This window comes from Macrosteles quadrilineatus, unplaced genomic scaffold, assembly GCF_028750875.1.
Source record: "Macrosteles quadrilineatus isolate MER2022 unplaced genomic scaffold, UCM_ALF_1.0 Scaffold_1__1_contigs__length_201487025, whole genome shotgun sequence".
Classification (NCBI taxonomy): Eukaryota; Metazoa; Arthropoda; class Insecta; order Hemiptera; family Cicadellidae; genus Macrosteles; species Macrosteles quadrilineatus.
Window position 1 is genome coordinate 7,246,607 of NW_026542594.1, and position 14,170 is coordinate 7,260,776.

At 38.9% G+C, this 14,170-nt stretch overlaps 1 protein-coding gene across 2 annotated transcripts in view; it reads right to left on the reverse strand.

Moving 5' to 3' along the window:
- Positions 1-14,170, reverse strand: part of LOC128989377 (uncharacterized) — a 100,489-nt gene that overhangs the window by 46,501 nt on the left and 39,818 nt on the right. For both annotated transcript variants that reach the window (XM_054411275.1, XM_054411269.1), the window contains exons 7-8: positions 10,435-10,593; positions 6,354-6,507 (exon numbers count right to left, since the gene is read on the reverse strand). In XM_054411275.1, the coding sequence (XP_054267250.1) occupies positions 6,354-6,507; positions 10,435-10,593 (313 nt within the window). The remainder of the gene's footprint in view (positions 1-6,353; positions 6,508-10,434; positions 10,594-14,170) is intronic.

Sequence of the window (14,170 nt, forward strand, 5' to 3'; positions counted from 1 at the left end):
TGGGCGTAGAAACTCGCTAGAGGTGTCTAAAGAAAGGTCCTGGTCTGTAGATGAGCCATCAAAAGAGAAACATGGAGAATTCACTCGGGGCTCTGCCCCAGTGGCCTTTAAATTCTCATCCCATGTTATTCTTATGGAGGAAAACGAGGTTTTTGTCACAGCTAATTTGGGAGACGGCTGGGCGTAGAAACTTGGTAGGGGTGTCTAAAGAAAGGTATTGGTCTGTAGGTGAGCCCTCAAAAGAGAAACGAGGTGCATTTCCTTGGGGCTCTGTCCCAGAGGCCTTTAAAGTTTACTCTGCAATTTTGTTTACATTGCAACCACATGGATAATTTTACACTACTTTTAATTAACCAGCTGTTAATATTAAAATTGTATTCAAAGGTATACTGAAACTGTCACAACTAAATGTTTACATTATTATTTATGATTTTAAATGGATTATCCACTGCATGGCAAGTTTTTTTATAGTTTCAACAAAATGATGAATTTATGATACGTTTTAAATGTTTTGTCTATGCTTTATTGCTGTTAGAAAATTTTAAATTATGAAATAAGTGTGATATATCAATTTCAAAGGAACATATAATTATTCCTTATCGGGTCGGCTTATATATATTGTAAGGTTGACAATTGCCTTTTTTCCTACTTTCAATCACCATTTATTTTTAAATTCAAGAAAGAACACCAGAGATTCATTTATTGGTATAAAAGCTTTTGATAATCGGGTTGAAAATTGCGTCACAGATGAGTACGTTGAGGATGAGAGCTGTGTTCAAGTTTTGGAATAGACTAACTACGGAGTATGTTTCATCTATGGTTTTGGTGAAGTAGGTGAACTAATGTCAATTCGGGTATTTAAAAAAATGTGTACACGGGTTTTACTTTGATGTACACATGTAGCTAGGTCGAACAACGCATCTAAGCCTCACTACATACAAAACATTCGGAAACACAACAGACTCATCGCATTTGCATAGTTTGTTACCAAGGCTGGACTAGGTTATGGATTTGGTCTTGCAAATGTTCAAGATTTGTGATCAAATTTCCTACAATTATGGTTCATTCCATCTACGAAGACGGAGAGTGGAAGTGAAGAGGTGTTTTAAATGCCTCTGTTTCGGCCATTCCTCCCGAAACTGCAAGGGACCCGACCGAAGCAAGAACTGCCTTCGGTGCGGGGAGGTCGGTCACGTCCGTAAGGACTGCCAAGTCGAGTCCTGTTTCCTTTGCAAAGAAAATGGGCTCGCTGACAAACACTTGAAGCATATAGCTGGGTCTGGACAGTGTAGTGTATTCAAATCTGCACTACAGCAAGCGAAAGTCCTTTCACGAAGATAAGAATCCTTCAGTGCAATCTTGAGCGATCCAGGTCGGCTGACGCACTTCTATGTCAGCTTGCCCTAGAACACGATGTCGACGCGCTCTTAGTCAGCGAACAGTACCAGTACCGTGATAGGGACCCATCTTTTTGGTTCCCTGATAGTCTTGGTACTGCTGCATTCTGGGCGCGTAATGCAGCGAAAGTACAAGTACGGGGTCACGCGAAGGGCCGAGGTTTCGTTTGGGTTCGGTGCCGGGATGTCACTTACTTTAGTGTCTACCTCACTCCCAACGAGGCCATCCGTGAACTTCGTGAGAAGATAGACCGCCTGGAAGAGAGCGTGCGCAATACCACAGGGCACGTCGTCGTGGGTGGGGATTTTAATGCTAGGGCTGTCGAGTGGGGAATGACCCTCACCAATTCCCGGGGCAAGTACATTCTGGACTTTGCTGCCAGAGCCGGACTCGTTGTCGTCAACGAGGGAAACACGCCAACTTTCCGGCGCCCTGGGATGCGGGGAACGATCCCAGACATAACCCTTGCATCTGAGTCCCTTTTGCCAAGGATCAGAGCCTGGAGAGTTCTGGAGGATTACACGGGCAGTGACCACCAGTACATTATTTTTGATGTCCTGGATGGTCATCAGAGACAAGTAGCCGCGTTTCGTCAAGTGCCCGTTCGATGGAATATTAAAAAATTGGACGTGGCAAAATTCAATGAAGCCATCTTACGAGGAACACCGGTGGTTCCCCCCGCAACTAGTGTGGCTCATGCAGAGGTGTTAGTTACATCCATGATGGGACTAATCGTCTCCGCTTGCGATGAGTCTATGCCTCGCGGAAGATCCCGGTGCAATAAGCGACCTGTGTACTGGTGGACTGCCGAGATTGCGGAATTGCGTCGGTCAGCATTGAGAGCCAGAAGACTTGCTACCAGGGCCAGAGAACCTGTAGACAGACGTCGTAAGTCGGATGCTTACAGAGTGGCTAGGAGGTCTCTTCGTCGAGCCATCAACCGGAGTAAACGTAGTTGCTGGGAGACATTAAGGGACGATATCGATTCCAATCCGTGGGGCTTGGGTTACAAACTGGTAACCAAGAAACTTGGCACCCGCTCTCCACCTTCCGTCATGGATGGGGCCACTATGGAGAGGATAGTCGAGTCCCTTTTCCCGGCTCACACGTTGCGCCCACTGCGGGATTTCGGAAGGGTGGATGACGTACCACTTTTCAGTCTTGGAGAGGTGGAGGCGGCCGTCCTATCCCTGAAGAACAATAAGGCTCCTGGACCCGATGGGGTACCCGGCGAAGTTCTCAAAAAGGTTTTGACTATTAACCCCTTGATCCTTTTACGCATGTACAATGCCTGCCTAGTCGAAGGAGTTTTCCCTTCGTGCTGGAAAACAGCTAGGCTTGTGCTTGTTGGGAAGGGGAAGGGAGATCCAGACCTGCCATCCTCTTACAGACCTCTGTGTATGTTGGATACGGCTGGAAAAGTCCTCGAGAAGTTGATACGTTCCCGACTGAATTCAGCCGTAGTCGCTGCGGGGGACCTGTCCCCTCGGCAGTATGGATTTAGGATGGGGCGATCTACGGTTGACGCTGTTGAAGAGGTGAAGCAAGCCGTGATGAGAGCTGAGGATTTTAACCACTACTCTCGAAGGGTTGTGCTGCTCGTCACTCTCGATGTGCGAAACGCATTTAATTCGGCGAGGTGGTGCGATATGCTGGATGCTCTGGAGAACACCTTTCACGTCCCGGCATACCTCATGCGTATCATAGAGGATTATCTCCGGTTCCGCCTCCTCTTGTATGACACTACAGAGGGCCCACGGACGATGAGTGTCACTTCCGGTGCTGCCCAAGGTTCCATACTCGGCCCGGACCTCTGGAATGTCGCGTATGACAGCCTCCTGAGGTCTGAAATGCCTGAGGAAACTGTTTTGGTTGGGTACGCGGACGACGTTGCAGTTTTGATAGCTGCACGTAGCGTTGAGCTGGCTCAGCTAAAGCTGAACCGAGTTATGCGTACTATAAACGCATGGATGACAGACCACGGTCTCTCGCTTGCTTTGAGCAAAACTGAGATCGTGATATTAACAAAAAAACGGATTGACACCATCGTGCCGTTGAGGGTAGGGGCCGTTGAAGTCCAGACCGTTCGTTCTGCCAAGTACCTTGGGATTATGGTGGACAGCAAGCTTAGCTGGCGGGATCAGATTTTCCGTACGGCGGACAAGGCCGCTAGGGTGGTCTCCTCTCTTAGCCGGTTGATGGCCAATGTCGGAGGGCCTCGGTCCAGCCGTAGAAGGCTGTTAATGTCTTCTGTCCAGTCCGTACTCTTGTACGGTGCTGAGGTGTGGGCAGACGCTCTAAATAAGGAGGTATATAGGAGTGCAGCGTCAGGCAGCACTAAGAGTTGCATCCGCCTACCGAACAGTGTCCGAACCCGCCGTCCTGGTGGTTGCTGGAGTCATCCCCGTCAAACTTTTGGCGGCGGAGAGAAAAGCAATTTATCAGCGCCGTGGGGAGGACCAGGCACGAACAGAGGAACGCACCCGCACCTACCAGCTGTGGCAAGAGAGCTGGGAACAGGAGACTCGGGGACGCTGGACCAGGCGACTGATAAAGCAAGTCCAACCTTGGGTTAATCGGCGGTGCGGAGAGGTGGACTTCTACCTCACCCAATTTCTGACGGGTCACGGCTTTTTCCGGTCGTACCTGTTCAGGATGGGCAAAGCCGTGTCACCCGATTGCATATACTGCCCAGGCATTCCCGATGACGTGGAACATACATTTTTCCACTGCCAGCGTTGGGAAAGGCCCCGCCTGGAGGCTCAACAGTTAGTAGGACTGCTGTCGGTGGACACGGTCATACCGATGATGACGGAGGGTGAGGACAATTGGACCTGTGTGTCACATTACATCCAGGGTATTCTCCGCGCCAAGAAGCTCGACCTTGACCGGGATGCGGTGTAGGTCTTAAAGTATCCAAATGCCATAAACGGTGAGAGCCCTGAGGGCTTAGGTAACATGTTGGCCTGACTTGAAGTAATGTGACAAACAATTCCAGGTGTGTCCAACAGAGTAGAGGGGGTTTTTTAGTGAGTAGTCTGCGATAGATTCAGGAGTCTCACACTACAGGCTGGCTACCTGTGTGCGTAAAAGCATTTTCCCTCCTCTCCCTTAAAAAAAAAAAAAAAAAAAAAAAAAAATATATATTTGGACCAGCTGTGTGGAATTTTGAAATCAAAACTAATTTGACAGTTAGTTCTGATTGTTTAAATTTTTAAATTTTGTGGGTTTGTTCTTTGTTACCATGGATACCATAAATAAATATTTCACTTTTAATTTCTGACAACAGCTGGAGTTTCATAACAAATTTTGTTTCCCATGTTAATCTTATGGATAAATACGAAACTTTAAAGGGCCCCAGGGCCTCACTCTCTAATTATTTACCTAAAAAGAAAGTTTCCTGCACAACTTCACGTTACGCTCTTTACAATGACACCAAAAACATGTCAATCGGTTCAGTAGTTTCGGAGGAGTAATTGTCACAAAAATCCTGCTTGCGTATTAAATAAGTATAGATGATAAAAATGAGTAAAAATAGCTTGCATGTCTGCAGGGCTACAAATGGTTTGCATATTGAGGTGTGATAGTGTTAAAATAACACATTTATTGTATCTAGTACAATAAATAAATTTTCAAACTAGGTGAGTTTTTTGGAGACCCTGCATCCAAAAAAAACTAAAGATTTTACTAAACTGTATCCAAAAAAGTTATTATCGTCCGTTAGCACGATGATTCCCAAAAATCATCCGATTTAGTGGAATTTGGTACAAACATTACTTTTATTTGTGAATCAAGAGATGGAATATTTATCATTTAATTTGTATTGTAAGTGACTTAGCCTATTGCTTTTGCTTAATGGCCTAAATAAATCATTGAATCATGTAAACGTACATTTATTTATTAAAACGAGTTCGCGAAGCATGATCGGCATGATAAGGCCATAGGAACGGTTGCTTTATAGGTATTTTGCCCGTAAGAATTTTTTTTTCATTTTTAACCCTCAAAACATACAATTTTACAAATGTATCATTAAAGAATTTTGTAGAGCTTAAAAACAGATAATTTAGTACATTAAAATGTTTTTTACAGTTATTGGTTACGGAGAAAATTAAAAAGTGTAAATTAAAAAAGGTCAAGTTATTCCAATAGCGAAGATTTTTAATTATTGTTTTTTCCTTATTTATAGACACATTTTTATAAAATTGGGTAAATTTATTTGTTTCTTAACATACTATTATTATTTTATATACTAAATTACCCTCCCTGTAGCAGCAAACCTAGGTACCAGTTAAACCTAATGTTATTTAAATAGGTTTGTGAAAATCAAATCAAGCAAATGGAAATTTGCTTAGTCTGCAGGTTTGCTGAGGTGGGGGTATTTTTATTCATACTTTCATTTATTTCCTATTAATAGCAAATAAACTGGAAAACTCTCTAAATCATTACGGTGTTTGCTTCAAACAGCTATATTGTAAAAATATTGAAAAAACCACAATTTTTATACGTCTTTGGAAAATTTATTTATTTTGATAGACTGTATTTTGACCATTATTTACGCTACATACTTGCTGTTGGGCTTAAACTGCCACAAATGTATTCTTCTTTAATGTAATGATATAAAATTTTCGGTAAAATCAACGGTTCGCAAGATTGAGTGAAAAACAATAGGAATTGCCATATTTTTGCTATTTCGTTAACAAGTGGCGCGCCCCGCGGCGAGCGGCAGTATCTCGAGGTGGATAACTTGAATTTTATGTTATGGGCCCAATACTAACAACATATCCAAAAATCAGAACTACCCGACCTTTTGCACAGCAACCCCATATTTTCTGACAGATTTACTGGACTATAAATGTATAACATCCGATTGATTAGTAGAATAGTGCCGGTTACAAAATATCATTAAAATTTAGATAATGTTATACTATTAGAATGATTTTTATTTTAAATCTCACCTGATTCCTGGTGTTTCTCCCAGTAGATCAGGATCATAACTTGAGATCGGCATCACCTTAGCGACTATCTTGGCATGCCATAAGTTTTTGTCATGGACATTCATTTTTTTGGGAGGCAGGTTTTTATCAATGATGACCACTTTCTTGGTAACACCTAGAAAACAAATAAAATCAGATGCAGCAGTAATGTCTAGAGACAAATACAATGCTGCTGCTAACAGAGGTTTTCAAACATTATAATTTGCATAACAATTTGTTAAAAAAGCTAATGCATATTTAGGCAAGATTATAAGTTTGTAGGCTCAAGCTTTGTTACTAACTAAAACTAGTTGCTGATTCTTAGCCATAATCATGAATTAAAAGCACCAAAATAAATATCAATGACAGCTATTTTCAGTTTTGAGCCATTAAAAAGCAAATGGACTCTTAAAATAAAATAAACTGGTGGCCTACTGATCAGTAGGCTACGGAGCTTTGAGTAATAAGAGTATGTTATTTGTTCATACTTGGGGCAAAGAGGCTCTCAAACCATATACCTTTGATGTGTCAGTCATTGTGTAATTAAGATAGTTTGTTGGTAAAAGCAATAGATAAAACTGGTTTATCTTGTATATAAAAACGTAACCGGGGTTTTTTTTTATTTTTTCGATCCTGAATCAACCACTTGACCAGGGTGTCTACTACATTCTGGATAAAAAATTCATGGACAATTCCCGTACATTTAAGGACACTTTGCCGTAACCTTTGTCGGTGTTACTAGGCCTACCGAATAATTTTCCTGATTTGTCAAACTGTATTAATCTTGTTATTCACTGTAGTTGTACCAGAGAAAAAAGTAAATAATAATAGATAAGAGCTAAAAATTTCAAAAAAGAAATTTATTGAAAGTAAACAAACATAGGCCTACCTATACTTTAGGTAAAGCTTTTATAGTGTAACAGAGAAACGCAATCATTGTCTCCTGCGATAGCGACAAATATCTCCATCGGTCACGTAAACATAGCTTATCCGATCCAGGCCGATTAATTTGGCATGATTCGTCCTGGCACAATGTTAGGTTCTCGACTACTTTTGAAAAAAAATCTTTAATGCATATTTTTACTCAATTCTTAGTACAAAATCAAGGTATGGTAAGCGGCTATTAAGCAATAAGCACAGAGTAAGATTATTGTATTTTCATTTGCAAAGTTAATATCTAAACATAGCAATCATTAGTTGTTCATCTTAGGCTCAATTACATTTTCTTAATATATTTTACAGCTCTTTCAAGAATCAAAATACCCAGGCCTAGACCTAATTATTTAGGAGGGCCTATATAAACTGAGTAACAAGCAATGAGGTTATAATAGCAGCAAAGTCACTATCATCATTCTAGTTCATAAGATTTAGATTGCTTAAAGCATACAACTCAATAAATAAATATATGGGAAACAAAAAACATTGAAACCTGAATAGCCAACAATATAAGACAAAGATACAGAAAATGCAATGACATAATTTGAAACCAAGCAGGCCTACATAGTGATAAAACATTAATGCAAACAACAATGCTTGTGGTTTTGTCAATTGAATGATAAAATGTCCATAAAAAAGGGGTTAACTTACAAAATAAGACTGTAGATTATTTACATGTTTAATATGAAACCATAAACAGTTTTATGGCACTAGGCACTGGCCGCGGCAAATTGAATCTTCAAGCCGAAAGTACAAGTAAGAAGTGAAATTTAACAGCCATTTTAAAGCTATTAGTTTCACGATAAAATAGGTTTGGGATCTAATAATAATTACCCTAGTAATAAAAAAAGAAGTTGTAAAGGAATAAAAGTGATACAACTTTTATGAGCTAGCTGCTGAGTCAACAGTTCTTGGAAGTACTTGACTTGACACTTGATTGTCGTGATAAAATATTAATGGGTTTGAGATTGTTAATGGGATTTTTATTGCATAATTACTCTAGTAATAAATTATGAAAATGTAAACAAACATCTGATAAACCTTTTATGTGCTCCTAACCAACTAGCGATCAATAAAATTATGGCCCATTAAAAATTTAAGGACATAGTCTGGCATTTAAGGACAATTCCCATACATTTCATGGCCAGTAAAAATTTAAGTACAATTCCCGGTTTTCCCGGATTTCCCGGTTGGTAGACACCCTGTTGACAGATGATTTTCATGATTTTTGTGTTGAAAGAAAGATAATTTAGAAAGGATGGGAATGTTGAAGCTATAATTTTAGTTTGGGGTTTCAGTTTTTTTAGAAATTAAGTTTTATTTTTTTACGTATAGCAGCCGATGCTAAAAATTTAAAGTAATTTCAGTTCAGGATTTACTAAAGTTCGGCCGCTTAGAAAGCGACCTGCGCGCTAATGCTAAACCAAGGCTAGAGGAGGTCGCTTTCTAAGCGGCCGAACTATAAAAGCTGGTTTATAACAGTCATTGAAATTTTTATGTTACAAGTTATTTGTTTATAAAAATGTTGATCCTCAGTGTTTGCCTACATACTATTTCACTTTAAATGTGGTTTTTAGTTCTACCGTAAAGGATCTGCGTTATCAGGTAATATATATTTTTCAACTATATATCTCAAACACTTGCTTATAATCAAGTTTTGTTGTAAATGCAATCTGTGTAAGTACAAGTTTATGTCATAAACATTTTGATTTTAACTCATGTTTGGGAAATATTTTTTTTTTCAGAAAACTATGACTTAATCGTTTAATATATAAGTGGTTTAAAAGTGTTGATACTTTTTTTTATGTTCGAATGTGTGTTTGGCATACCAAAATTTTGGTTAGTAATGAAAATGTTAACTGGTGTAGTAGGTCTCTAGAAAACTGTCCAACAAGCTCAGTACAAGCCAAGGGTGTCAGTACAAGCCAAAATCGATACATACCATACCAAAACTATCCCAGTAATAACTTAATGTTTGGTTCAGAAGCTTGGCTACCGACCAAAGAACCGAAAAACCTTATTGCTGGGTTTGTGAATATAAAGCAGAGAAAATATAAGGATCAGTTCAAGATAACGGAGGTTGAGATTCGAAAGAACAGAGAGCTAAGTAGAGAAAATGTATAAACACCCAGATATAGGAGTGCTTTCCAAAAGTAAAAGGCTCAGATGGGCAGGCTATGCAGTTTTAATTGAAAACTCATTTCCCGTATGTAGGACGGACCAACAGCTTGTTTTAGTTTAAATAGTGTACTACTGCATTATATAATCTTATTTATATATTTATTATTTTTAGCTGACAATACGTATCCATATACACTAGAGCAACTAAGGTTTTTTTCAACTGTCTGGGGTGCGCAATAATTCGACTTTTCGGATGAAGTGTTTTATGGTCTCAGCCTGCCCCTTTTAGATAAGATAAGATATAATTTTCCTTTAGATGATCTTGGTTCCCATTCATCGAAATTTCCTTAACTTCCTTTCATTTTCTTGCTGCTGGAAATAGGAATTTGTCAGCAATCTGGGAAAAGACAGACACGATTGATCTTGTTTTCATTACCCACTCATATGATTTCATGGTTTGGACTGGACAACATAGAGGTTATTATGAGTGTGCATATTAAAAAAAACTAAAGGCATCTTAAGCCAATGAGTGCGACAAAAACAGCATACACACCTATAAACAAGCTTTTAAACCAACGATTATATTGTGTTCTCATTGTCCAGGGTAAAAAACGGACGAAGAAAAGCTGTTTGCGTCACAATCACTTACTTATAGTTTTTTAAATAGGTCTACACACACATAGGATAACCTAAATATTGTCCGGTCCAAACCATGATGAATGAAATGGTATGAGTGGTCAATGACGACAAGACCAATAGGTAGAGTTCGTCATTCTCCTCCACAGCTGGAGTACTATGCCGGTGAAACTGGTCAGTTCGTTGTTCTGCTGTACCCTGTATCCAGAAGATTTACTTTATTTTCCATGTATAAGAAATCTCAAATAAAATTTATTTAGTATAACAAGAGAAGGAGTAGTATTGCTAAGGGAAGGAGTATTGCTGGATTTTAAAACAGTAGTAGTATGGTATTATGGTAGTATAGTAGTATGGTACTAATATTACTTACCATTTTCTTTTACTACTTTTTTTACAGTGATAGGCAGAATCCAATCTTTATGGAACCTGGTGGTGTCCGTAAGTGTTTTTATGCCTGACATTGAAATTACAATATCAAAATCAAGATCTTTCCGTTTCACCAGCCTCTCCACATTGTCATCTAAACTCACTGGAACAAAATAGGTAAGGAAGTGTTAAACATGTATACAGCAGTAACACAATAAACCTTTTCAGATGAACAAAGTAATGCAGAGGTAGTACATTCTTTTTTTGAATGGTTTTAATTTTATGTCAGTTCAAAAGAGCATTTTGCGCATTTAGAACAAAAATACAATATGTTTAGCAGTTGCAGTAGCAGTTGTACCAAACAGCCACAGAGAAAAACTGAACTCACTAAACTCCACATATATCTTCTTACCAGTCTTATGTAAGATGTAGCCTAGCTTAATACTGAGAATAGCTCCTTTTAGTAAATTTTCCAGGGAATACAGGGAATAAGCTATTAGGTAACGTAGGTCTCATAGTAAGACGTTTACCTTAGGCCCGATTTACTTTTACATTGTTTTGATTTCCCTTGTTTTGATTGTAAGAGGCCTAAAATACCATACGTTAAAATCATATATTTACATGTATTTGCACGTTAGCATAATAACTAGGGATGGGCCGATTCCAATTCTCGATAGGTACCTAGATACCTTCGATACCGAATCGCCGATACTTTGCTTCAATGTACTCGATACCGATTATGAAAAGTGAGGTTAATTATGAAGCTAAACTCAACTGATGTTGAAGGTTGTAAAGAGTGGCACATCCAGGGCCGGCCTAAGAAGAAAATTGCAAGTGTGCAAGACCTGCATATAATGCCCCCACAGGGAGTCTTAGAAAATTTTAGAAATTTAAGGTCTAAAAACACAGATTTTGTGCACTTTTTGCCTCTTTTAGGACATTAAATCTTTGTCTCTCCATTTTGATTAATATTGATTGACGATAGGTTATATACTTTTTGTGCCTTAAACTACTATTAGGATGTCAAGCTTCGTAGTCACTTTTCAATGATTTTTACACTTAGCCTATATTGCAAATACTCTCAGGATAAATAGCAAAAAGCTGGAGCTGGAATCACCGTACGCAAGACCGATAAATTGTATATCTCTTGGGTGAAATAAAAACATCGGTGAAATAAAAATATCAGTGGTTACTGGCTAAAATTAGAAAACACCCGTGGAAGGGAAGGTAGAAATATGTCACAACCACAACTCTTCCCGCATCCTGCCACACAGACGTAGACGGCTGCTCTACTGACCTTGGACGTTAGTCACGGGCATCAGGCTACTGTATTTAAGAACTCACTAAGGGGGGGGGGGGGGGTAGATCTTTAGTTTTAACTTTGAAATTTAACTGTAACAGTTTTGAGACAATTATTCCTATTTTAAATATTGCTTCCCAACATGTAAATCAGTTTTGATGAATTAACCAATTTTAAAACATTTTTTATCAAGAATTGTGAAATTTATGCCCCTCCAAAAGGCTCGAGTGCAAGGCTGCATACGTCGCACACCCCTCAGGCGACATCATTGAGATAATTTAGGTACTGTAGGGGGATAAATAAGTTACTTTAGACATAAATACATAGAATAACCAAGGGCCTAATTTATATTTTGTAGCTTTTCAAGATTTATTTAAGTTATTTCAATTTTTTTGGACGGTAAAAAACGTATATGGAAAGAAAGGGCTTTGTTACGGATAACAAGGGTGTGACTTACACCATTGGGACTAGCTAAGTAATTAACTTAATCTGCAATCAGTTATCTTTAGTGCTCCAGACACATGAATTAAGTTGCAATGAATTATTCTCACAGTTAAAACATCGCATTTGACAAATTAAGGTTCAACAAATATAACTTAAGACCTACAGTACATTGAGCACAAGTTTGCATTGAGTACATTTATTTAGCCTTTTCAGTGTCGACAAGTTTTCTAAAATATTTCCATATTGCACTCTTTGTTTTCTCTGTTGATGTATCCATTTTTTCTGAAACTAAACATAACTCAAACAATCTTTCAATTTAGATAAATTCTCAGTCCCGGTTAGTTAACTTAGTTTGGTTATGTCAATTGTTGATATTATATTTTGACATTTTCCAATGTCAAACCAAACAACTCCAGTTCCAGTTCCAATCCAAAACGAAATCTATTTCATTGTTTTCATCTGACGAAGAAACTATAGACATCAATGAGTTACAGTTTTATGTAAGCTAAGCAGAACCTGCAGAACAGTCAATCAGACAACCACTATCATTGCGGTATTTCACAGTTAGTTGTTGAGTTGAGTTGTATTACCAAACGGTTTCAATCTACTCACACTTCACAGTCCTCACGACCAAATAAAAATCCCACTCACCGGGTCAACCGGCCAAGAGAATACCGTTTTATCCCACATTAACGTATCAAATCCCGCTTTATTCCGCTTGACTTTTTCCGGTTTATCCTTATCCGGTGTTACCTTTTTGACGTAATATGTTTAGGATAGACTATTTAAATGACGCTTACATCTTTAAATAACACTGTCGTAAACAGTTAACCAACCAATAATAAGTTTTTATATAGAAAGCAGCAAATTCAGATTCCCATTTCCCGATCAAAGTCTAAAATTCCCATTTTCAGGATATAAATCCCGCGCATTGAATCACTGATCGAAACGGAACGAACATTATAGAAATTAGGGCCCAGATGTTGTGAATTGCTGTGTTAAAGAGCTAATAGACAAGCAAAGGAAAACATGGCAAGGCAGTCAAACCTTTTAACAGCTGTAGCATTGTTGTATTATTGTCTTGCAGTGGCACATAAATAATGGCCGACATGACTAGTGACGTATGTAATGGCGTCGTAGCGTAGCGCTCCTAGTAACAGGCAGCTTACACGAATTGACTTTCACTTGACCTCGGTCGGTAGTTCTTTTCTGCTTTATCTCTAAATCAAATTTTACAGCTACAGTAAAACATCTCTTTCTTAAGTAACAGAACCGCAAATGCAAGTATTAAATAATCAGAAATTATTTAATAACAGAATTTAAAGAGCACCACTATTTCGTGCCGTAATGAACGATAGCGGTTCCCTGCTTCTATTTAGTTATAGAGGGGCAGATACCATAAAATCCGAGAGGGTACGATATTTTTGTGTCGGCAAGAACTGGAGCGGTTCCCTGCTTCCACTCTTTACGTCGATGTTAATGTGTGTCGACCATCGATATATCGATGTTTGTCGACTTCAAGCTGAGTGGTTCCATTGCTTACCATCTCAACAGATTGCACGTTTTTTTCTCACTCCCAAACACTGTCGCTCACTACGAGGCCAGGCAGGTGGGAACAAACAAACTAAAATAACCGACTGCACATCACACGCCAAAATATAGACCGGTCAGCTGGTAGCAGATGTACATATTGAATAGGGATGAGATGAGCATCGGTAGGTCAACCATCGATGTTCACCTTCGTATATCGATTATCATTGCTGTATTTATTTGTTGATCCGGTTATTTTCCAGGACGACGATGACGACATGAATGTTTTAGTTTTGTGTCATAGACGATAGACGATCACTCATAGACCGATGTAACATCGATGGGAACGAGTATAGTGTTAAAATTATTACGTCGTGGAAATCTAATGAAGATTTAAGTAACCTTATGAACATTTTAAATTAGACCTCAGTCTCAAACGTCTATCTGGAAATGTCGGATATTTAAT